Genomic DNA, 25,982 nt, shown 5'->3' on the forward strand with positions numbered 1-25,982 from the left:
TAAAGCTTTCTATCCTAAAAGTAATGAATCCACCTCTTCTCTAGTGCACAAGGGACATTTTCAAGAATATATCATACACTAGAATGTAAAAGAAGCCTCAGAAAATATGCAAATACAGAAATTTTATCAAGCATCTTCACAGACCACAGAGCAATAAAGCTAGAAATTAACCATAAAGGAATCCTGGAACAAACCAAAATATGTGAAGGCTAAAGAAAATCTTCTGAACAACCCTTGGATCAAAGAATCATCAAAAAAGATATCAAGGGGCCTCCCTGGTGGTGCAAGGGGTTAAGACGCAAACTACGAAGCTACCTGCAGCTGCTGTAGTGTGAGTTCCATCCCAGGCCAGCACAGCAGACCTCTCCTGTTTGGCCAGCTGCTCCCCTCAGCAGTGTATTTCAGTCATTCTGCATGTTCTGCTGCCCACTCTGGTGAATCTTCTCACCACCCCACACTTCTGGCTTATACCCCAGTTCTGGTATGCATAAATATATAAATCTTTAAAAATAAAAGAAGACATCAAAAGATATCTACAGACTAATGAAAATGGAGAGACAAGCTGCCAGATCTTGGAAGCTACATTAAAAACAGTACTGTACAGGAAGATTATGGCAATACAGATTCACATAAAAAAAAAAGAGAGAGATCTCAATTTAACAACCTAATTCTACAGTTGAAGCACCCAAAAACCAAAAGAAGGCAAGAAATAATTTAAAATTAAGAATGAAATAGAAAACAAACAGGTAGTCCAAAAGGTCAGTGAAACCAAGAGTTAGTTCTTTAAAAAAGTCAACAAAATTCCCACCAACAGTGTAGAAGAGTTCCTTTTTCTCCACAACCTCGCCAACATTTGCTGTTGCTAGTTTTTTTAATATGTGCCATTCTCACTGGTGTAAGATGGTATCTCATGGTAGTTTTGATTTGCATTTCCCTGATTACAAGTGATGTTGAACATTTTTTCATATGTCTGTTGGCCATTTGCATTTCCTCTTCAGAGAAGTTTCTTTTTAGCTCTTCTGCCCATTTTTTGACTGGATTATTTTCTTTGTTGTTGCTGAGTCTCAGCAGCCCTTTGCAGATTTTTGTGATCAGTCCTTTATCATTAGTGTTGTGTGCAAAAATGTTCTCCCAGTTGGTGGGGTTTCTCTTTGTTTTTGTTATTGTCTCTTTTGCTGTGCAGAAGCTCTTTAATTTGATGTAGTCCCAGCTGTTTATCTTTGCCTTCACTATCACTGCTTTGGGTGATGTGTCTGTAAAGATGTCTTTGATGTGCATGTCATGTAGTGTTTCGCCTATATTTCCTTCTATGTATTTTATGGTTTCAGGTCTTATGTCAAGTTCTTTAATCCATTTTGAGTTGATTTTTGTGTATGGTGTGAGGTAGTGGTCAAGCTTCATTCTTTTGCATGTAGCGACCCAGTTTTCCCAGCACCATTTATTGAACAAACTTTCTTTGCTCCAATGCATAGTCTTTGCTCCTTTGTCAAAGATTAGTTGACCATAAATCTGTGGGTTTATTTCTGGATTTTCTATTCGATTCCATTGGTCTGTATGTCTGCTCTTGTTCCAATACCATGCAGTTTTGATGATTATGGCTTTGTAGTAGAGTTTGAAGTCTGGGAGTGTGATGCCTCCATTTCCTTCTTTTTTTTTTCAGTAGAGCTTTGGCTATTCGGGGTTTTTGGTGATTCCATATGAATTTCATCAATAATTGTTCTATTTCTTTGAAGAATGACATTGAAATTTTGATTGGAATAGCATTGAATCTGTATATTGCTTTTGGTAGGATGGCCATTTTAATAATGTTTATTCTTCCAATCCATGAGCAGGGGATGTCTTTCCATTTCTTTGTGTCTTCTTCTATTTCTTTTAACAGTGTTTTATAGTTTTCTTTGTATAGGTCCTTTACCTCTTTTATTAGATTTATTCCCAAATATTTGATTTTTTTTGTTTCGATAATAAAAGGGATTTTTTTTTTATTTCTTCTTCTTCAGATTTATTGTTTGTGTATAGGAAGGCTACTGACTTTTGCGTGTTGATTTTGTATCCTGCCACTTTACTGAATTGATTGATGAGTTGAATTAGTTTTTCTGTGGAGTTTTTGGGGTTCTCTGTGTATATTATCATATAATCTGCAAATAGTGATAGTTTGACTTCTTCTTTTCCTATTTGGATTCCTTGTATGTCTTTTTCATCAAACTGGTCCAACCACTATGGAGAGCTGTGTGGAGATTTCTGGACCTACTAAACATAGAGCTTCTATATGATCCAGCAATTCCACTCCTAGGTATTTACCCAAAGGACACAGAAACATCAATTCCAAAGAACACCTGCACCCCTATGTTTATAGCAGCACTATTTACAATAGCTAAGCTTTGGAAACAGCCCAAATGCCCAAAAATAGATGACTGGATCAAGAAGATGTGGTACATATATACCATGGAATATTACTCAGCATTCAAAAAAGATAAACACATGCAATTTGCAGCAACATGGATGGCGCTGGAAGGGATCATGCTCAGCGAAATAAGCCAGAAAGAAAAAGAAAGATACCGGATGGTCTCACTCATAGCAGGAATCTAGAAAAATTAAATAAGAGACCAGGAAAATGAATAACTATAAGAAAGTGAAAATCAAAATCAACAAAAAACTATGAACCAGAGACACTTTTTGGGGGGTGGGGGGGCGGGAGGGGAGGGATTGGTGTCAGAATGGGGGGTTTGCAATTGTATGGGGGAATATAAAAATAAAATTATTATTTAAAAAAATTAAAATAAAAATAATAAAAAGGTTCAGTGTGATCTTCAAAAAAAAAAAGAATGTAGAAAAAAAAGTCAACAAAATTGACATAGTTATGCTTATGATAAAAAGGAGAAAACCCAAATCAATAGAATCATAAATGAAAGAGGCAAAATTACAAGTACTGCAGAAATCATACGATCATAAGCACGTATTTTAAAGACCCTACGCAAATAGATCACACAGCCTAGAGGAAATGGAACAATTCTTAGAACTCAAACAATTCCTCAAGATTGAAAAAGGATAAAATAGCTTAAAAAGTCCAATCACAAGTGCTGAAATTGAAAGAGTAATAAAATGTCTCCCCCAAAACAAAAGCCCAGGACCTGATGGCTTCTCCAGTAAATTCTGCTAAGGCTATAAAGAAGATCTAATATGTATCCTACTCAAACTCTTCAAAAATATCAAAGAGAAGGCAGACTCTCCAACACTTACCTTACATTACCATGATCCCAAAACCAGATAGTACCAAAAAAAGGAGAAAATTATAGACTGGTATCTCTGATGAAAATTGATGCAAAAATCCTATGAATAAAACCCATATGAACACAGTTAACACAGCAATATATGAACAGATTGTCCACCATGATCAAGTAAACTTCATCCCAGGGATGCAAGACTTGTTCAACATATGCAAATAAATCAATGTCTTCATCACATCAACAAAAAGAAAGACAAAAACCACACACTCATCTCAATAGATGCCAAAAAGGCATTCAACAAGATGCAACATCCATTTATCATAAACACTCACCCAAAAATGGAAATAAATAGAACCTATTTATATATTGTAAAAGTCATAGATGGCAAACCCACGAACAACATCACATTCAGTGATAAAATGTTCAAAGCATTCCAACTAATCGGAACAAGACTGGGATGTCCACTATCACCACTGTTATTCAACATAGTGTTGAAAGTCCTTGCCAAAGCAATAAACAGGGAGAAAAGATTTATATGATTTGAAGAGAAAACAGAGTAGAGATGAATCAATTAGGCAAGAAAACGAATTAAAGGAATTCAACTTGGAAAAGAAGTGAAACTGTCACTATTTACAGATGACCTGCTAATATAGTTAGATTAACCAAAAGATTCTACCAAAAAACTTCTAGGTATAATAAATGAATACAGTAAATTTATAGGATATAAGATCAATACACAAAAATCAGTGGCATTTCTATGTGTAACAGAAGAAAGGGAAAAGAAATACAATTCCATTTACAAACATTTCCAAAGGAATGAAAACCAGGTAATAAACTTAACAAAGGAGGTGGAGGACCTGTACAATGAAAATTATAAAATTCTCTTAAAATAAATAAAAGAAGATACCAAGAACTGGAAAGATATCCCATTGTCATGGATTAGAATCATCAACATCACTAAATTGTCCATATTTCCCAAATCGTTTTATAGATCAAGTGCAATACCTACAAAATATCACCGAAATCATGGAACTGACCTAAGTGCCCTTCAACAGATGAATGGATATAGAAATTATGGAACATATATTCAATGGAGTAATACACAGCTATGAAGAAAGATGAAATGGTGGCAAAATGGATGGAACTTGCTGTGATTAAATTGAATGAAATTAATCAAAAACCAAAAGATAAGGGCCTCCCTGGTGATGCAGGGGTTAAAGTCTTAGGGCTATCAAGATATCACAGGTGGCACGAGTTGGATCCCCAGTCAGGGAGCTATCTTATAGCAGACCTCTCCTGCCTCGCCTGCTGCTCCCCTCAGCAGTGTATTTCAGTAGATCTGCCTGTTCTGCTCCCCACTGTTTCTCATAAATTGTCTCTCACACACACACAACGCCCCCCACACCTCTGGCCTACACCCCACTTCTTGTATGCACAAATAAATTTTTAAAAGCTTTTTTTTTAAAGCTTTTAAATTTTTTTTAAAAGCAAAATTTAATTTTTTTTAAAACCACATAAGATGGTTTCACTCATCTGTGGAATATAAATACCAAAAAAACATTTATACAGAATGTAAAGAACAGAAGCAATAAAATTTGAACTTGGCAAAAAGGAAGATGTTTACCAGAGTGAATAAGGGAAGGGTGGATGGGATCGGAGAGAGAGGCAGACAGAGTATGGACATGATTGTTCGGTGGAGGGAACAAATGAAAAAGAGGAGAGATTTTTTTTTTTCCAAAACGTTTAAAAATATAATTTGGCTTATGGAATTGTGGGACTGGGGAGGCAAGTCTGAAGCAGTCAGGAGGGAAAGCTAGATATCTGAACTTTAGGGAGTGGTTGCAGAGGAGTACATTCATCCTTCTGGATTGGGCATACCCAGACTTTTCTGGATAGTCTCCCTGCCTAACACCAACTAAGTATGGACCTTAGTCACATTTCAACACCTCACAAGACTCAGGTGAGTGTCTGATGGAATAGCTGAGACTTCAGCTTCACCAAATGAACCCATTGCCCTGGTCCTCACCTGAATGCCTGTCCTTGCCAACCCCCCAGCACTCACTTCTCACACTTAGAGGTGACATTTTAAAGTTGATCTTTTAGAAACATTAACAGTTATATGAAAAGAACCCAATGAACATTAAATTCTAATTGGCCAACCTCATTCTAATGCACCACATAGTTGCTAATGTACACACATCTAATTCCACATAGGTGTAATCAGGATACACATGTTTTATTTCATGGTACTTTCACCTAACTTTTTTTTAATTTAGGCATGTCCTTTTTTGATATTTTCTTTGTATTTGTCATTTTTCTAAATAATTCATGCATTAATTCATGTTATTTGCTATAATTTTAAGTCACATTTGAATAATTACAGGTGTTTGCCATTTAAAAAGCACTGCTGTGAAGATATTTATGCATTTTTTTAAGTTTTTAATCATTGTGCTGTGTTATTTCTGGGTCAAAAGATTTGAACAACCTTGGAATCACTGTTATGTACAATTGGATTGCTTTACAGACCAACTGGGCCAGTTCATAATGCACCAAAATAACATTTTTTTAAATATTTATTTATTTATGCATACAAGAACTGGGGTACAGGCCAGAAGTGTGGGGGGTGAGAGGATTCACCAGAGACAGAGTGGGGAACAGAACAGGTGGATTGACTGAAATGCACTGCTGAGGGGAGCAGTGGGCAAGTCAGGAGAGGTCTGCTGAGCCATGTGGGTCAGGGAGGCCCAAAATAACATTTGTTATCCTAAAGCTGTGCCACCATTGGAATGGGTCTTTTTCTAAAATATGTGTTGACCTTAAAAACACATCCCATCCCCTTAATTGTCAGAAAGCATCCTTTCCCAAGACAAAACTAGCAAGCTAACCATAGATCTGAGGCATGCAGCAAGAGAGGAGAGGGGAGGAAGTCAAAACAGGGGACAAAAGAACACAGGGGAATATGGTGATGGTTCACAGGTGATAAGGTGGTAGAAGAAACCAATTACTATACAAGAATTACCAACAACATAAGAAAATAAAAAGGTTTTATATTTAAATAATAATAGGCATATATATTTACAAATACAGAATTTCTTTAAGCATTAAGAATTACACTGTGGATCAGTATGCAGTAGCATATTATAAATAATTATTGGCCTAAAAAAAAGAAAGTATCTTTTCCCACATAATAAGGCACTACCCTTTATTCCTCCTGCATAAACTACTCAGAGTAATAGACACCATTCACCAAGTAAAGCTTTCTTAACACTTCAAATTTATGCATCAAATTTTCAGCTAGATCAAAAACTGCATGAGAATAAGATCCATTCCTCCTACTTCGTGTATCCTGCAAAACAGCAAACCCATTGTAGACTCTGCACTTCAAACCCCCTGCCTGGCACCCAGCAGAGGAGATGAGGGCTCACCTCTCCCTCCCTGCTTGCATGCAGCACCAGGTCTCCCAGAGACCTGGAATATACAGGAAGTGTGAGAGGTTTGGCGGCTTGGAAGAAAGGAATCATTTTCCTAACATATGCTGATGGTGTTTCACCTACCTTCGGTTACTGTTCTTGAACTAATAACGTCTTTCTTCTGATTTAACCTGACCTTATAAAATCAGTGATCTTCTAGGGCAGGTTTCCTGTTCCAGTTACCCGTTCGAGGGAGGATGATGGGGTCTTAGCACCTTTGGAGTGTGAGTAGTGTGGCAAGAACAAAAGGAAAGGCAGAGTCTGAAATAGTGTTAGATGCATTTGTTCTTTTTTTTTTTTTTTTTTCCAGGTAGGATTCTGCCCTTGCTTTTTTTTTTTTTTTTATAAATTTTATTGTTATATTCCCCATACAATTGCAGCCCCCCCATTCTGACCCCAATCCCTCCCCTCCCGCCCCCGCCCCCCTAAAAGTGTCTCTGGTTCATAGTTTTTTGTTGATTTTGATTTTCACTTTCTTATAGTTATTCATTTTCCTGGTCCCTTATTTAAGTTTTCTAGATTCCTGCTATGAGTGAGACCATCCGGTATTTTTCTTTTTCTTTTTGGCTTATTTCGCTGAGCATGATTCCTTCCAGCGCCCTCCATGTTGCTGTAGATGCATTTGTTCTTAAGACCATGTTGTAGGACTAAGATCAATGCCACACATTTGAGGCACAACCAATAAGATAAAGAAGTTCCTTAAGATATCACCTTTCTGTTTTACCACCTCAGTTTTAAAAATCAAAGTTCAATAGTTATTCAATAATAATTGTATGTGGCTGAGACCAAAGAGGCCAAGAAAACAAGCAAGGCCACTGCTAGGCTCTTTCCAGTTCCTGAAGGTCTTAATCAGGAGATACTGTGAGCTGCAGACGTGTGTCTACATTGATCAAATCCCCCAATAGTTGCTGAAGGCCCGATTGGCTTTTACTTTGTGTTTCAGGTTACATGCTGTATGAAGACAAGATTAAGAGAGCTTATAAGTAAAATGAAGTTTAGCAGGAGTAAATTGACCTTTCTGAATTTCTGGGGAAACTAAAATCACTGCATTTCAGGCTCTCAATTCAGAATCAAGTTTGTGTTCCTGGCTTCTCTTACTCGGGGCTGACTCTTAACTGTCTGCCTCACCCACTGCTGCTCAGACCTCCCAGGGTCAGTCATTGACTTCAGAACAAACTACAAGGAAATGCAGTTGTAAAATTGTGTTTATGTGCATGAGTGAGCATACACAATAGAATACTACTCAGGAACCAAAAAGATTCATGTCACTTGCAGCAACATGGATGGAGCTGGAAGGGATTATGTTCAGCTAAATAAGTCAGAAGGAAAAAGATGAGTATCAGATGGTTTCACTTATATGTGGAATATAGAAAAACTGAACAAAGGGCTTAGGAAAAAGACAAAACTTGCAAGTTGACCGCAGATCTGAAGCCTACAGCAGTGCGGGAGGAAGGGAGAAGGGCCAAAAGGGGGGAGGGAAAGGAAAAAGGGACTGTGGAGATGGCACATAGCTCCTATGGTGGTGGGGAAGCTACGGGGACGACACCTGAGGGGAAAAATAAAATACTGTTAAAAAATGAACAATGATATAAGAAAATAAATATTTTTTTTAAATTGTATTTATGAGGGCCTCCCTGGTGGCACAAGGGGTTAAGACACAACCCATGAAGCTATCCGCAGCCTCTGCAACATAAGTTCGATCCCCGGCCAGGGAGCAACCCACATGGCACAGCAGACCTCTCCTGTCTTGCCCACTGCTCCCCTTGGCAGTGTATTTCAGTCAATCTGCCTGTTCTGCTCCCCACTCTGACTCTGGTGAATCCTCCTACCACCCCCCCACCCCACCTCTGGCCTGTACCACAGCTCTTGTATGCATAAATAAATAAATCTTTTTAAAAAATGTGTTTATGAGAATGCAGCAGTTAATGACAGCATCTGATTATGATAACACCAAAAGCTTTTTCACATAAGCCTAAGCTAGAGGTGGTTGACCATACAGGGTTTCAGGAGGCTGCAGACAAATGACTGAAAACTGCCTTTGACATTTAACTTCTTTTCCGTGGACTGGACATTCTCTCTGTGGCTTGCTAGCTGATAAAATGAAGGACCTTGGATTAGTTCAGAACTCTCCAGTGACACAGAAACAATAGGATGTTTAAAGGTTGATTTTTAAGAAACTGGCTCATATAACTGACAGGGGTTGGCAAGTCCACAATCTTCAGTGCAGGCCAGCAGACTGTTCCTAGGGAACACCTGGGGTGGCACTCAAATCCCAAGACAGTCTGGAGGCAGAATTCCCTTCTCAGCCTCTTATCTCTTAAATCCTTCAACTGACTGAATGAGACTCACTCACATGCAGAGGATCTGCTTTATTCAAATTCTATTAATTTAACTGTTATTAATATCCAAAAATCCCCATCTAGCAGATGCTAGGCTAGTGTTTGATCAACAGCTAGAAACCATGATTCAACCAAGTGACACAGAAAATTAACCATCCCAGCATCAGGCAGAGTGTCTAGGAACTGAAAGGATGCATCAGGAGTAAGATGGAGAGAAAAAACTGACCAGATTTTCATTTCCAAGTGATATGCTTCCATCATTTGCTGACATGGAGCAGACAAGACTCCTGTTACAGCATCAGGCCAGTGTCTCGGATGGGTAGAGGCACAGCCCAGAGTCTGCTCCTCCAGTCCAAATTCAACTCCAGCCAGTCTTGCCTGCCATAAAAGGAGGAGAGTAAGGGAAAGAGAAAGGTTTGTAAGTCACTATGTCGGATTTGCCGGTCCTCTGGTGAGAGGCAGTGGTTGTTTTGGAGATCTGAACAGCCTATAATCACCTAGACCTATAAGACGTCCAGTCCACCCTACTGGATCAGTACCATTCTCACCAGCTCCTATATACTTCTGATGATAACACGCAGACCAAATAACTCATCACAGAGTATAGAGAGCAATCACCAAGGCCTAGCATCGACTGAACTGAACTGGAAAATCTGAAGAAGTCAGAGGGCTCACATCCTTGAAGGGGTCTCTAGGAATTGGAAACTGACAACATGGATGTGAGCTGTGTCCTGATGGCCCTTGCCCCAGCTGTTTATGCAGGTCCTCCAGCTACCCGGGATCCCAGAAAGGGCCATCTACAGCATCTCCATCCTACCCTCCACACCAGTTCTGTTCACCCTTCACAGCAAACTCTCTCCACGCCTATGAGACATCAAGAATCATCACAACTTCCCTCAAGCTCCTGCTGAAGCTCAATCTCCACAAAGCGTGACCTCTGTCCATGCACAGGCCCTGCAGGGGACAAAATCTCAGCACTTACAGAGGACTGTGACACAGACTTCATACATTCATGTCAGTCCTCTCTCTTTCTCTGGCCTGAGTTGAGTCCATAAGGAGGGCCTTGGGACAAAGGGGAATGAGGACATGTTGATGTATCCTACCAGTGAGGTTCTATTCTGAGGTTCTATTCTGGACCTCTGTTCTGAATCCTTGCAGACCTTGTTTCTTCTTCACTGCAAGGAGGTACTCCCACCTGGCTACTTCCTTTTGTCTAGCTCATCAGGTACTCAGATGTACTACATGTGTTCTAGTGGTGGACACAGTAGACTCACTCTGAAGTCCTGTCATGCTGCAATGTGTAAAAACACTCTGCAATTGTAATTGTAATTGCAATGTGTAAAACCACTCTGCAATTGTGTAAAAAGACAAGCAGGTGCCTTTAAAAAATACATAAATAATTTGAAGTGTGGGTTACTCATGGTCATTGCAGTGGAATATGCTTGTGTGCAGAATGAATCTACATCCCTGTTTATGAAAAGCTATACAAATGTCGGTGATACCCATACTTCACCAAAAGCCAGCACACAGCTGAGCCATGCCACTTGCCATTGGTGAATAAGCACTTTCTCTTGTCTTTGTGGTGATATAGCTGGCTTGTATTGATTCCCCCACACTCCTGCATCCCCACTGTCTATGAATAAGAGTGGTTCCTTGCCAGGGGGTAGCTATGAGACATTTGTCATTTAGTCCACAGATAAAAGATCAAAGTTTTCATTGAATGCAATAAACTGCCACATTAATACTTATAAAGGCATGTAAATCTTGGTAAAGGTCTAAATCAGAGGACTATTAAATGGCATCTAGTCTAGGCCCTTGACCTCAGCTACACATAGACATTCTGCCCACATCTGACCCTGAGTGACTCTGTGAATTCGATGTGCACAGTGAGGACCTGATCCAATGGTTTTCAAGTTCACTGGTTCATAAGAACCAGTGGAACTATATCCAAGGGAACTATATAGACATAAACTGCCAGAGCCTATCCCAAAACTATTAGAGTATGAGATCCAGGGGAGTTCTAAATCTCCTGGAGATTCTGTGGCCAGTCAGCTTTGGGATCCTCTGATTCTCTGAGGACACAGAAATGTCCAGTGTATGTCCCAGCAAATACAAGTAGTAACAAGAAAGCTTGGACTTGACTTCAGGTCTACAGACCATCAATGCAACAGCATTATTTAATAAATTATCAACTGCGTCAATCAGGAAAAAAATACCTCTGCTTTATATTTTAGATTAAAAAAAAAACAAAACTGCTCCATTGGAACCATTCACATCTGGAAATAAACTCCAGCTGTAAAATTAGTCTTTTCAGTGGTTTATAAGGAAGACTTTCTTAAATGCAAGAGCCAATCACTAAAATGAAGAGTTATGAAGGGAGAGTGTGAGATCTCCTTTTAAAATATTTTAAAACTATTCTTTCTTTTCTCCAGAGTACTGAGAAATGGAGATAACTACTACAGTGCCTAGCCATGTCTTTGAAACCTAGAGAAAGTATAAGATAGGGCATCAAAGAGCATACTTCTCAGAAGGAAGGAAGGAGAGCAGCAACTGGGGCTGTGAGGCCAGAACTACTATAATCGGGTGTTGGGGGTGCTGAGTGTGAAGGGGGTGCTGCTCAGTTTGCTTCAGGGAGAAGCAAGCCCTAAAAGGCTGAACCCAGTGTTTCCCTGTCCCACGCCATCCTCGCAGGAACGAAACACTCACAATTGGATTTTCCTCAGAACCTGTAGTTCATTTTGTTTTTTTATCTGTCTTGCTCTTTCTTATTCTGCTTTTTTTTTTCTTCTTCTTCCCTCTAAGCCACCCTTTGCCAATTTAGAAGTGAAGTGTTCTGCAAGCAGCAGTGAAGCATACAGGTGTCTAGTAAATTCCAGGTGGTCTGGTGGGTGGCTATCTCATCCTGGGTTCTGGGCCCCGATGTGCAGCCTCTGCCTGGTCAGCTCTCAAAGTGCACCTTGGTTTTGAGAGCACTGAATCCCACAGTGCTCTCCTCAGCTTAGAGGAAGTATCCTCAGTCTTTCCTGCTCAAAAGATTGATTTAAAACAAAAAACCTTACACCTACAATCATTCAAGTTGGCTATCTTAAGACAATTCCACTCACTTGGGCTCTTGGGGGGGACTGGCCTGACATAAAGAGGAAATTTGGAAGTGTTTTTACTTTGTTTGACCCAGCAATGAAAAGACCAGAAGGTGTATCTGTGGATGAGCACTCAGGACCCACCCCTAAGGCACTGTGGGAGTAGGCATGCAGGGTTACAAACAATAACATCCAGTTCAATTAGTATTTTGGCTAAACAACAAATCTTTTTGTTTAGTAAGAGTATATCCCATGCCATATTTGAGACCTACTGTAGGGTAAGGAAAAATGTCAGGCTTTTCTGCCCTCCCGCCATCAGGATAGATGATGGATCCTTGCGGTCCTGAATGCATGCCTGATGGCGGGCACCTGGAATAGGGTGTGGGCATAGGTAGATGGGATTCACCTGGGCTAAGACTGTGCTTATAAGGGTGGCATCACGGGGACACCAGCAGAAGCCAAAAGAGAAGCAAAAGCAGCAGAAGCCAAGAGAGAAGCAAGAGAAGCGGAAGCTGAGAGAAGGCCAGAAAGCCCAGAGTGAAGACCTACTGGGGGCTGGGAGGTCTGCCAGCCTACCGGCCCCCCAGCGCCCCTGCCTGCCGTGTACCTGGTAATCCGAGCAAAAACCTGCAAAACCACTGAGGACTCTGACTCTTCCTTTACCGGCTCTGCTGGAGCATAGAAAACCTGCACTATAGTCTTCTTGTCCCTACACCTACTAAAAATTGTTTATCTGAAATGTAACTAACATTTTTTCTTGCAACTCTACAAGAGAAGAGAGTCTGAGAGGAGGAGTAAGATTGGTACAGAATCTATGAAGGCGCATAGACAATAAGGCCCCGGGGGGGGGGGGAAGTGGCTGCAGTCAGTGACATTGAGACATTAGGCCTGAGATGATAACTAGTCCCACTGAAACCCTTTTCATTTATCCTCTCCCTCTGACTGGACAGAGGTAGACCTACTCTGCACATGTGCTGATTAACTAAATGCAGCTCAACTTGTTTTCTGACTTTGCCGGTTTCCCAGGCTGTGATCCTACTACTGGTCACGTGTTAATTGACACTGCAGCCAGTGGCTTTATCTCCTAAGGGGATGCTTAGGCAGTCTCAATAATATCACCTACAAATATACCAAGCACCCCTTCTTGCATGGACCTGGCAAGGGTGTTCTACAGTTCAGCTTCTGCCTCCCCAGGCTCCAGGTGCATTTTAGGAGTTGGCATGATCCTTGGCTGCTTGACAGAGGACAGAACTTCAGAAACTCAACTACCACTCATTTATTAGTGGAACATCCCAGAACAATTTGCAGCCAAGCAGCTTCCAGTTTTCTCCCAATTGTTCCATGAAAACATTTTCTCATTTCCTTTACTTGTGTTTTATTTTCTCAGGTTTGTGTACAGAGTACCTGAATTCTCCAGCGAGGCTTTGAATTCTCACTGGATGGGCATGACCCCCTTCCTGTGTGCCTCTGTGGATCAACTGGCGCCCTGGTGTGGATGTAACCATGCCATGCCATTCCTTCTTTTCCCATTTGCTTCAATGTTTGTTATTTTAAAATACTGATCCCAGGACAGATATGTTCAGAATTAGATTAACTCACCGCACGTGACTTGAATGATTGTTTATCAGATACAATCATTTAAAGCACGTCAGCTGTTCATTATCTCTACTTGTTAGAGAAATGCAAATAAAAGCAACAAGATATAACTTCATACTTATGAAATAGCTGTCGTCCAAAGACAAGAAGCAAGTGTTGTCGAGAGTGTGAAGAGAGAGAAGGGAGCCCTTACACACCTTTGGTGGGAATGTAAATTGGTGCAGTCATTATGAAAAACAGTAAGGACATTCCTCAAAGAATTAAGAATAAATACCATATGGCTCAGCTATTCCACTGTTGAGTATATATCTGGAGTCAGGAGGGCTCTCACCATGTTACTCTCATCTCAACACTCTCCCAGGCATAAGGCTAAAGTCCAATCTCTCCACAGCCCGACCTCCTGCTGCTCCCTGAGAGAACCCTTTCTCTCCTCTCCCTGAAACACCCCCTTCTAGTCCCACCTCTGAGCCACATCTTTGCATGAGCCAGTGCCTGACTCTCCTCTCCCACAGCACTGCTGCCCTCCTCCTCCCAACTGGGTCATGTTACTTAGTCTTTAAAATGCTCTTCACTTGACCCACTTCAACATGTGCCCATCTTGCCATTGCACAGAGCTCCCTCTTTCTCAGCTCCTCAGGAACCCTGCTCCCCACCTCCACTCCCCACACCCAGAGCTGGACCTTGTTGGACCTTTGACATGTCTGATGTTAACATTCAACCCTGGGGTGATGGATCTTATCTCCTTAACCAGGCTGGAAGCTCTTTTGGAGAAAGGGCCTGGATGGATAGTGCTACACATATGTCACAGCCTCCAAAAAATATTTCAGGAATGAATAACAATTGCAGTGTCTGCTTTTGGCTCCCTAACTCTGCAGAGAGTGGGAGGGAGCTGGTGACAGGATCACGTGGCCTGTCATCAGAAGGAACCCATTCCTGCCAAGTTACGTGGACATGTTTCTGTGAGAAATGGCCTTTGTGACATATGTACATATAACACCCACAATAAAGGTGAGGGTGATTGGCATGGAGACAAAAACTATTTTTACCCTAGGGTTAAAACACAAAAATGAGAAAATTTCAATGCAGTCAAATTTTTTCAATTGCCTGTGAAAAGGAAAATAGTGCTTTCTGGAAAAGGATCTTATTACCCAAAATAAGTCACAGAGAGAATGTGGTAGCAACCTGACATTTGGGGGACCTCTGTGCACAAGAGGGGAAATGTGCCCTGTGGCATGGCCCCTGGGCCTCTGCAGGCATTTTCCCAGCCCAGTCCCTGCACCAGTAAGGGCCTTTCTGTAGCACCCATGCTGACTGATTGCTGAGCGTGTTCCTTTCTGTGGGATGTTCATGCATCAGTCTTGGGGTTTCTTATTAATGAAGAAACAAGGAAGCAATGAAGTGTGCTGGGCTGAGGTTTTGTTTGTTGTTTCATTCTCGTTTCCCGCGGTCAGTCACTGCCTGGCACACCGGGCGGGTACAGGTGTGGGGATGGTCACATGTGGGAGAGGAATTCAGGAGAGGAGGGGAGTGGGAGCAGCCACACTGGCTCATCCAGACTTGTGGCAGGAAGTGAGCCTTCCTCTTCCAGCATCACCTGGCTTCTCTTCCCTGTTCTTGAATCCTCACATTCACACTCACCAGCCAGCTGGCAGACACCCCTTCACTGGGAGGGAGTCTTATAGAATGACTGACAAACACAACCCCTAAATCAGAGCTCCTTCAATCTCTCTCCCAACCCTCATGGAGGATGCAAAGGGATAGAAAAATCCCAAAAAAACTGTTCTAAGTAATAAAAATCATACCCTCTTCCCCATCTTTCCTTTAACTATTTCAAGCTCTTTGTCCGTGCCATTTAGACTTAGATTCCATCCTGCCTCTGCTCATTGTCTGTCAGGTATTCATTAATGTAGCCTCTGCAACTAAGTGTGATTTCCTTGTGGGCCAAGAATGACACATTTTAGTACCATTTCTCCAAGTACCTGATCTGTGTAGTCCAAATCAAATACACTAAGTGTATTAAATGATTAAAATGAGCAAGGAATGTTATGTATCATGACCACTGTCCCAAGTATGTACCGTTTATCAATCAGAACTGTCCTGGAAGAGACTCCAGGCATGGATGGGCTTCTTCTGAAAGGTAGGAAAACCCAGCCGCAAGCTAAGCAGGTGTCCCAGGATGTACCCTGGCCTGTGGTCAGCCCAGAAGGTCACAGAATTAGCTGGTGGTCAAGGTCAGTTGCCCACATCAGCCCTGGTACCAAAGAGTTGTGGCTATGCTTCTCAGGGGAAATCCAGTCCCTAGAACTGCTTGGTGAGGACTGGTGCTATTCGGGTCACAGCCAACTGATGACCAGGGCTCTTATAATTGCAAGGTACCCTCAACAACAGCATTGAGAAACTCTGAAGAAAATAAAAGTTTATAATTGACAAGCCCTGGAATTACCCAGCATACCTGAGGACAGCAAGCTCTCAGGCTTGGTGTCCTACTTTTATTGGGATCTGGGGGTTTCCAGGGCTCACTCTTTAATAGTGAATATCAGTGGGAACCTAAAGTATGGGAAGCTGAAAATCAGTGGTACTTATGGTCATTTATAGAGATTCAACTGAGATCTCTAAAAAAAAAAAAAAAGGAGTCTCAATGGGAGGCAAGGACCTGGCACACACTAATGGTACAACTAATGAGCATGTTGAAATGCCCTCTCTGAGCAGATGCCCTCTTGGGAATGGAGGCCCCTGCCATCAAAGCTTGCCTGGCATTCGCATTACAGAGAAAACCCAACTGTCTGGCTGACCAGACAGTACAACCCACGGCACAGATACCTACAAGACTTCTCCCCAAGGATGATGGGATATCTGTGTCATGCCAGCCAGTGGATGCTGAACAGGTCAGGTGCAGCATAGGAAGAACTCTGGAGTTAGGCTGACACTGTTCTGTCTGGTAGAGGCCACACGCCAAATGCCTGATGGCATCAGAGACTCCCACTTGGGCCACAGCAGCCATGGCAGAGACTGGCACATGGCAGAAGCCAGGAACTCCCAGGACAGAGAAGTGCTGTAGAACTTGACGATGGAAAATCTTTCTCCCATTTGGTAGCAACGGACCCTTTTCCAAACCTGACACCAGCAAGGACCAATAGCACTCTTCTCCGAGGGGAGCGGTTACAATAGGAACACCAGACCCTCTCTGCCTTCACCCTCCACCAGCCCCTTGCTCCTTCCCTCCCACTCCCGTCCATCCATCAGGTCCTGTGGATCTGACTTTGCTCTAAAGATTGAAACAGATGAGTTTAGGGGCATCTCTTGAGGCATCCTGCTTCTCTGCTCTGTATCTGTCCACAAAGAGAGAAGGAGCCAGACCAGGTGAAGGTGTGCAGCAGCCCCTGTGCCTGCAAACCCTTCTCTGGGGGTCCAGCAAACAGTGGGGCTGGTATATTCAGGCAAAGTTTGTATCTTCTTCCCCATCTTCAAATCTTTCCCTTGTAGAGCAATGCTCAGGGAGAAGGACACAGAGACCCCTTGGAAGGATACTCAGAGACCTTCTTGGAAGTGCACCAGGGCCGGAGCTGTCCCCTCCACTTCTAGAGGTCGTGTGATGAGTACTAGTAAACCAGATGGCGTCTTCCTGTCTTGTGAGGTTTAGTTTAGTTAGGAGCAATTCACTGGTGTTGCCCTTGCTCTACAAAGGGACGGTGCCTTGGACTTCAATTATGCTCTTTCAAAAAGTAAAGCCACCAGGAGGGGCTGCGAGAGAGGGCACCAAGGCCAGCATTCTTGGGAGAAGGGACTCTCCAGGACGACCAGGGATGGAGTGGGGAATTTTTGGGCTCAGTCCGCAGCTTCCACGCAGCCTCTTCCTAGCGGACTCTGACCTCACAGCCCCCTGGGTGTGCGCTGTCTACCCTGTCTACCCTCCCGCCTCCCCTGTCCATCTCCCTCCCAGGAATTCCTCTTTGGACCCTGCGAAGTCCTTAAACCTCTCCTAGGAAGCTTGCTGGGTTACTCCTCAATCTAGTTTGAGACCCAATATTTACCGTTGGACCCTGTTTCTGGAAATGGAGAGAGCCCCGTTTCTGGTCAGGACGACTTAGAGGTTGCTGGGGACTGCAACTTGTATTTGCTCTGCTTATGTATTTGCATAGGCGCCTTTATTGGAGAGCCTGTTTTAAGCTTAAAAAATAAAAAAGCAGGTCTGTGTTCGCCCTCCCTCGGGTGGGGGGCTAGACGCGCCGGTACTGTACCTCCCGCCCAGGGCCCTCTCTGGGGTGCGCGCCGCCGCCTCCCGCCTCCCCGCCTGGGCGGGGGCGGGGCGCGGTGTTTAAAGTGGCGGCGCCTCTTCGGGCAGCGGCTGCAGCTCTGCAGCCAGAGGTTCCCGCCGGGCCAACGCCGCCGCCGCCCGACGGGACCAGCCCGCGCCACTGCCCCGGACCCGAGCAACCCCCGCGGCGCCACAGCCTCGCCATGCGTCAGGTGCGTGCGCCCCACGCCCCGACAGTCCCACGGGGGGCGAAAGAGGGAGCCACTTTTATTCCGCGCGCCCCGGCCGCTGCTAGGCTCCTCTCCCTTGTGGGCTGCAGGGTGCCCGTGGTGGGAGCTCCTGGCTGGCTAGGTCCTGGGTGACTGGGTGGCAGGGTGGCATGTAGACGCAAATTCAAATGCATGGGAAAGGATCCATGGGTCCTAGACCTGCTGGGATTTGGAGTTTGGCGCCAGACTGGGGCTTCCAAGAATGTGTTCTAATGCATAAAGCCCACCTGCACTAAAGTGAGTTCATAGTTCAGTGGGCACCCCCTATCCAGGAAGTGGGGCACACCACTGCTGTGCCCTGTGGGGGACAAGATACCAGTGGGATACCTCGGCTCCTGGGCGGGATCTTGTCTCAAATTAGGTAACATAATTTTCCACCTTCCCCGGTGGGTGTCACCCTGAGGAGACACCTGCAGGCTTGTGCCCACCCAGTCCTACTTTGGCAGGGGAGGGAAGAAAGGGCTGGAGTTGCTCAGTGAAGGTGGAAGGGAGCCTCACTCCAGCCCCCTTGCCTTCCTGTCTCTAAAGCAGGGCATGGGGAGGGAGGTCTGGCCTGCAGAAAGAGTTCTCCACTTCTCTGCAGAAAACCCATCTTGGCCAATATTGCACCTCTACTTCTCTTTCAGAAAACACTAGAAATTTACTCTGTGGAGGTCAATGGAAATAATGCCATGGAGAATGCAGACAAGGGGGGTGGCAAGGAGAAGTACAAGGGCCTGAAGAACAACTGCCAGGAACGCGGAAAGAATCACCCAAAAGAAGAACTCAAGAAAGAACTCGATCTGGTCAGTCCATTTAGTCCTTAAGTGATAGAGACTGCCTTCCCTGAGAGTTTGCCCTTCTAACCTACCTCCTACAAAAGGAAAATCAGTCTCAATGATTTGAACATCCCTGGGGATTTCATTCCTTATCTTTTGTTTTGTTTTTTGTTATGTTTTGTTTTTTTTTTCATTGTGATAACATCTGCCCAGGGGTCAGGTCTCTGCTGGATGCCTGGTTCTGGTTGTAGGCGCTTTCAGGTAGAACTCAGGGAAGAGTCAGTTCCAGTCCCCAACTGGTATGGCCCAGACCTCACTCCTTCCTGGTGCTTCAGACATAGAAGTGCCCACTTGTCAGTTTTTAGCTGACTTGGTAAATCATTTGAGCCAGAGCTGCCACAAAGGAGGACCACGACCACTAAAAATTGCTGGGTTTCTGGGTAGATGTGCTCTGGGAACTAATAGTTTCATGGTGAGAATTTTGGACTGGGACTCAGGACCCAGAGGCTCAGTTGAAGCTCTTCTCCAAGGATTGATCTCTCACTGGGGCAAATGATCTGTCTTCACTGAAGTGCCATTTTCTTCATGGAAAATGGAAAATAAGCAATTTGCATGGGTCTGTGAGGGAAAAGAAGGAGACAAGAAAGAGAGTACTTTGTAGCTGACAGTGCCTTATGGAAGCATATTGTAATTACTATTAAGGCAGAACCTTGGTGCAGAGGCTGCCTGTGGGACAGAAAGGCATCAATCTGAATGTGACAGGTTGATCTCAGGAATGCAAAAGGGGAACTTTCATACTGAGCTGCAGATTTTGCTGAATTTTCCTGTGGTTCAATGCAGACTTTAAAACTCTGTGATTATTTGAGCAGAGGATAGGAGTGTGAGTTCATTTGACCTAGAGACCATACTTGTATATTGTTAAATATTCAGGAATTTGACAAGCTAATTGACATCCTGTTAGTAGCTTAACATTGGCTATCATAGACAGCAAATGCTTTAAATCAACAAATGCGGCCAATAAGAGCTTTTCTTTTTTTCTGGAGAGATAGGTACAAGTTGAGAGAACACCTCTAAGCATTTTGCCCATGTATGTTCTGATATACACATTCTACAACAGCCTGGAAATTGGAGTAACCTGAATCAATCCCAGTTTGACTGAAGTTGTGTTTCCTATTTTGAAAAACAGGAAAAATGGTGCCTACCTCTTAGAGTTAGGAGGGTTAAATGAGGTGAAGTAAGAGAAAGACTTAGCACAACTCCACACAACAGCCATTCTTATCTCCTGTGTAGCTCTAGCATTGAGAATCAAAGACACATATAGTCTTCTGGAATTGCTACTTACAACATGACTATATATCCATTTATCAATGCCTGTTTATTATCATAAGATTTGAAGATGGATACTTCTAAGTAATTTCCAAGGATCAGCCAAAGTTTCCCTGCTGAGAAAGGAACATCTTTCTTTCCCTGTTTTCCCCTAACTTTCTCACAATTTGTGACAGTGCATTTGGGTTCTCCTGCATCCTGACCTCTCCAGCAAATTATAACCTTGTTGAGAATTAAAGTATCTCTGAATAAAGAAGGGGATGATGCCGCATAACGATTACCTATGTTATTCCAGTGCGGGCCAGCAGAGTGCGCTCCAGAGCCCCCGGCTCCTCTGCTCCTGCCCCATGCTCTCCAAAGCCAGGAATAAAGGCAGGACCGGATTCTGTTTCACGGTATCGGCCCTGAAAGTCTGATATCAGTTCATGCGAAGATGGCTGCAACCATCTGTGATTTGTAGCTGCCCAGAACTAAGACTGCTGTGTACATAACTGTGTCCTAACTATTTGAATCTCCAGCAATATCACAGTCAGTTGGGAATGGTGCAATCATAAATGCGCAAAACAGACTGGCCTAGAAGGGAGCCAAAAAAAAATTTGAAAAATCCAATCTCTTAATGCAACATGCAGCTTTCTTACCTATAGTTAAGAAAAGACATGGCTCTTGTACCAAGCACAGTATAAACACATCTCTATTTCTGACAATTAGAGCTTAAAGAATCCTGAGTGGAATGAGGTAAATAAGTCTTGGTCTGGATTTTCTGCCACAGGAAGAGGCTTCTTGTCCTTTATTCCAGAAGCTCTCAAAGGGAGAGGAGATGATGATTTAACAATGCCTAGAGATGTTTCCAGTTACCTCCACCCCAAGGAGGGTGCTAATGGGCCCATCTAATGGGTGGAAGCCCCCATAACAAAGAGTTATTGACCAAAATAATAATGCCACTCTGCTAAAGTCTAATGATTCTGTGGCAAAATTAGTGAGTGTGGCTACACTGGTGTGCATTTGGCAGGTTTTTAACCTTCAGGGCTTCTCTAACCAGTAAGCTGCTTTGCCTCAAGAATTAGAATAAGGGCAGGTCTGCTTCTCTCTCAGAGGCCACCCATCCAACAAAGCTACATGTCAGAAGAGTTGTCAAAACATGAGAAATGGCTCTGGTGTGGTTTTGCTTCTCACCCTCCATGCATTCCAGAATTCAGTTTTGAGCAGGAAGTGTCTTGGCAGCAACTACCTAGATAGCAGGTGTGCTCAGGTTTATGAGGCAGAGGTGAGACTGAAGAAAAATGCATTGCTTTGTCCATAAAAACTACGGAAAGCTGTGCAGTAAATGAATTGTTAAATCTGAACTCTTCAGGGATGGCCAGAAATCCCCTGGTCTGTGAATCGAAACAAGTCTCTCCTGCAACAAGACTCTCTTCCCTCCCCGCAACAGCACCAGGCCCAATGGTGTCTTTCTTCTCCACTCCTTCCTCTTCTCCCAACCATTCTCCCTTCCTCACTGCCACTCCCCCCTTCACAGCCTGGCCAGTGTTGGGATGACTAAATTCACTCAATTCTTCCTTTTATGGATTTCAGGATGACCACAAACTCAGCAACAAGGAATTGGAAAAGAAATACAGTACAAACATCATTATGGTAAGAGACTGGGAACTAGCGTGTGGGAAGAAAAGCCCTTATCTACACAGAGGAGCAGCCTGTGTGCTCAGAGGTGTGGAAAAGTTGCTGTGCGTTCAGCACCTTAGAAGTAATATTGACCTGTAGCAACTGTCATCCATATGCCTAGCCTGGGAGAGCGGGCTGGGAGCTAGCTTGTCTCAGCCAAGGCCCCAGAGAAGCCCCTGGGCTGAGCAACTGCTGTAGTAAATAATTATTTTGCCCATGACACAAGGAAAGCTTTGATGTCCCCAGAAGTGTTCAGATCTTTTCTCACTGCCATGGCCAGAGGTATAATGGACCATCAAAGAATACAAAAAAAAAAAAAAAAAAAACAGGCCTAAAACACAGGGTTGTGGAGAGACTATGAAGACACTGTGTATCACCTTCCTCAGACAGGAGGGGCTCAGGACTGGCTGTGCCCTCTCAGTTCTCAAAACTTCCCCACCAGGGAAGTGTTACTTCTGTTAATTCAAATGCAAACTAAATTTCACAAGTGTTGGTGTCTTGACCTGAAGAGAGGCAGAGACATCTTTCAAGACAACAAAATTATCTACTGTGTGCTACATACTGAGCTAGTCACGAGAGGGTTAAGGAAGAGCAGTCATCTCTGCTATTCAGAAGTGACAGTTCTGAAGGGTGGTGATGTGTAAGCAAGTGTCACAGCATCTTCCCTGTGCACTAAGGTGGGGAACAAGAGATGTAAACTATGCACTGAGAAAGTGATGAGTTCTGACAGTGATTTGATAAAATTGGTTTTCCAAAGGCAGTTTTGGTGTATGGCAGTACCTGGAGGAATGGGGGATCCAAGACTGAAATAGGGCAGCAGCTATAGGTTAGGAAAGGGACTTTTTCAGTAAAATAAGTGATAGGGCTTTGCATTAATGAACTCTTTCTCAGGGTCTCTCCAGCACCCAAGCTGCTGAGCGCCTTGCTAAGAATGGGCCCAACATTCTCACACCTCCCAAGAAAACCTCAGAGATCGTCAAGTTCCTGAAGCAAATGATGGGGGGCTTCTCCATCCTCCTGTGGATAGGTGCCGTCCTGTGCTGGAGCGCCTTTGGGATTCAGTACTCCCAAGACCCATCCACATCCTTTGACAATGTAAGACCCTAGGACCTGCTTCCTGATTTGCTGAAATCGTGGTAGGAGAAAATAGACCATAAAGTATGGCCCTTAGTAGGCAATGCCTGGGCTTAGTGTAGGAATCTGCTGCTGAACATCACTATGGAGCTCAGCAAGAGCAGTAATCATCCCAGCTGTAAAAAAGAAGTGTGTCTCAGTGATGTGCCACAAGCAGTGTGAACATACATTTTAAAGAGAGAGCTGGAGAGAGAGAAACACTCTGTTGTTTCCTAGCTAGAAACAACAAAATAGACATATGTGAAGCATTTTGGGGCTCTCCCCAAACCTATTTCTGTTGCTTTATCATGGTGAGCATCTCTGCCCACTGAGAACCAAATTGGCTGACATGACATTAAGAGAAGAAGGCAAATGCCAGAGGCCATGTGCTGTGCTCAACAGAACACCACAACCCAGCAATAGAACCACAGGGATGGGACAGGCACAGGGCGGGGTGAGTGATGATGGGAGATGGGTCTGCTGGGATGAGGAAGTTGTCCTAAAACTGCATTTGGGGGATTGCTATACATCTGTGTAACTAAAAATCATTGACTTTTTTACTTTCCATGAGTGAATGTGGAATTTGCAAATTCCACCAGGACACAGTGCTCTCTCTCTTCAATTCCTGTAGCTTCATCCCTGATCTGGCTCCTCCTAATGCCTGTTTTTTGATCCTGCTCTCCTTACCAGGTGTACTTGGGCGCTGTGCTGGTCCTGGTTGTTATTTTAACAGGAATCTTTGCTTACTACCAAGAGGCAAAAAGCACCAACATTATGGCCAGCTTCAGCAAAATGATTCCACAAGTGAGTAGTCCACTCCCTCTGGTCTCTCTGTGACTTCAGGTGAGGAAGTCTCTGTATGAATTCACGTAGGAGGGCAGACTGGGGCAGAGGTCCTGCTCTCTACCCTTCCTGCCCTTGCTGTCCAAGAAGTCTGGGACAAGTGACCTCATCTCTCTCATCAGCAAGTGAAGATTCAGAGAAATGCTTAGTTTAGAATCATGCAAAGGGGAAGAAGTGCTAGGAACACATCTCATGGGGAACTTGGCAGAAGTGAGTCAGGAGGTCCTGGGAATAAAATAGAAGTTTAAGGGTGCTCACTGCACTGAAGAGCCCAAATTCTGATTCTTATCTGTGACAATTTTTGCTTCCCTGAGGTTCCCTGAGGTGGCCTGTTCTCAGGGCAGGGGACCTGCTCTCCTCTTCTCAGGGTGTTAGGTGTCCTCTAGGGAGATCAGGCACATAGTCCCTACCACTGAGTTCCAGCTGGAAGGGGTGAAGGAGGCCTCCTTGTGTGCTGAGATGTAGGAGAGCTTTCTCCCCCTCCAACCTGAGCAAGATGATTCTGCCTTTGGCCTAGCCCTCCCTGAGGATTGGACCCCCAGCCAGGGTTGCTCATCCTTCATCAGCTCCTTCCTGTCAGACTTGAGCTTTCATTTGTTCCATCTGCCCCAGGCAGCATTTTCTACTTCAAAAACATCTCTCTGAGCTCCATCTCAAGAAAAAACTGTCATTAGGGTCTTTGGGCCCCGGGTGAGGATCTTTGGTTCCACTCTTTGCCAAATGGCAGCTGTGGGCTGTGGGGCCCCCATTCCTGTCATTTGGCATCATCCCAGAACTGAGTCATGCTCACATTTTCTTTCCCAGCAAGCTCTGGTCATCCGAGATTCAGAGAAGAAGACCATCCCAGCTGAACAGCTGGTGGTGGGGGACATAGTAGAGATCAAAGGAGGGGACCGAATCCCAGCTGACATCAGGCTTCTGTCTGCTCAGGGGTGTAAGGTGAGGTCTCGGGTTCCCCCAATGTGCTCATACTCACTGCCTTTCTGTGTGTCTCCCAATCTCGTCTCCCAATCTCAGTGCTTTGGGGCACAGACCACAGGACCTGATCCTGAACTGTTCCCAACATTCCTTCCAGGTGGATAACTCCTCTCTCACCGGCGAATCTGAGCCCCAATCCCGCTGCTGTGAGTTCACCCACGATAATCCTTTGGAGACCAAGAACATTGGCTTCTATTCCACAACCTGTCTGGAAGGTGAGTCTGGCTGTTGCCAGGGCCTGTGCCCATCCAGGTCACTTTCCCCTCCTCTGGCCTGTGGATTTGACTCTTTGCATCTCACAGAGCTATCCCAGAGCTTCTCCCAGAGCAAGCAGGGAACTAATGCTTGGACTTTAATGTAATATGCTGACAGTGTTGTCACCACCCAAGGAAGGCCCGTAAGTAGCTGTGGTCCTCTGGCTGAGGACCTGGAGGAACATGTCTGCTTCTCCTGCAGGCACTGCAACCGGAATGGTCATCAACACGGGTGACCACACCATCATCGGTCAGATTGCCTCCCTGGCTTCTGGTGTTGGAAACGAGAAGACACCCATTGCCATCGAGATCGAGCACTTTGTCCATATTGTGGCAGGAGTGGCTGTCGCCATTGGTGTCATTTTTTTCATCATTGCGGTGTCCATGAAGTATGGGGTCCTGCAATCTATCATCTTTCTCGTTGGCATCATCGTAGCCAATGTGCCCGAAGGTCTTCTGGCCACTGTCACTGTGAGTCAGGCTGCTAGGTGGCCTGTTCCCTGACCCTGTTAGCACAGTCCATCCTGCTCCACCTAGTGAGCTCCCCCACAGTATGTCCCTCCTTCTGCAGAGCCACAGCATCTCCCCATCTCAGACAACCCTGGGATATTCCAAATAGACTGTTCCCTAAGGGAACAAAAGGATTTGTGACATTGTTAACACTTGACTGTATTATCCTTGAAAAATTTCATTTTGGTTTTCAGGAGTTCCATTTGCAAGGCATGTATGAGGCTGTGACCCTTAGGTAGACTCTACCCTCAATTCCAGGTTTTCTAGAAGCCTGATGCCTTTCCCACATTTCCACATTTCTGAAAATG

At 44.1% G+C, this 25,982-nt stretch overlaps 1 protein-coding gene across 1 annotated transcript in view; it reads left to right on the forward strand.

Moving 5' to 3' along the window:
* The window catches only part of ATP12A (ATPase H+/K+ transporting non-gastric alpha2 subunit), a gene marked incomplete at both ends in the record, with an annotated part of 196,842 nt that overhangs the window by 149,086 nt on the left and 21,774 nt on the right, over positions 1-25,982 (forward strand). Inside the window, 7 exons of the mRNA XM_084234861.1 lie at positions 18,860-19,018; positions 21,890-21,949; positions 22,868-23,071; positions 23,780-23,893; positions 24,737-24,871; positions 25,008-25,125; positions 25,367-25,635. Coding sequence (XP_084090987.1) covers positions 18,860-19,018; positions 21,890-21,949; positions 22,868-23,071; positions 23,780-23,893; positions 24,737-24,871; positions 25,008-25,125; positions 25,367-25,635 — 1,059 coding nt within the window. The remainder of the gene's footprint in view (positions 1-18,859; positions 19,019-21,889; positions 21,950-22,867; positions 23,072-23,779; positions 23,894-24,736; positions 24,872-25,007; positions 25,126-25,366; positions 25,636-25,982) is intronic.

Source organism: Talpa europaea (assembly GCF_964194135.1).
Source record: "Talpa europaea genome assembly, chromosome: 6".
NCBI lineage: Eukaryota > Metazoa > Chordata > Mammalia > Eulipotyphla > Talpidae > Talpa > Talpa europaea.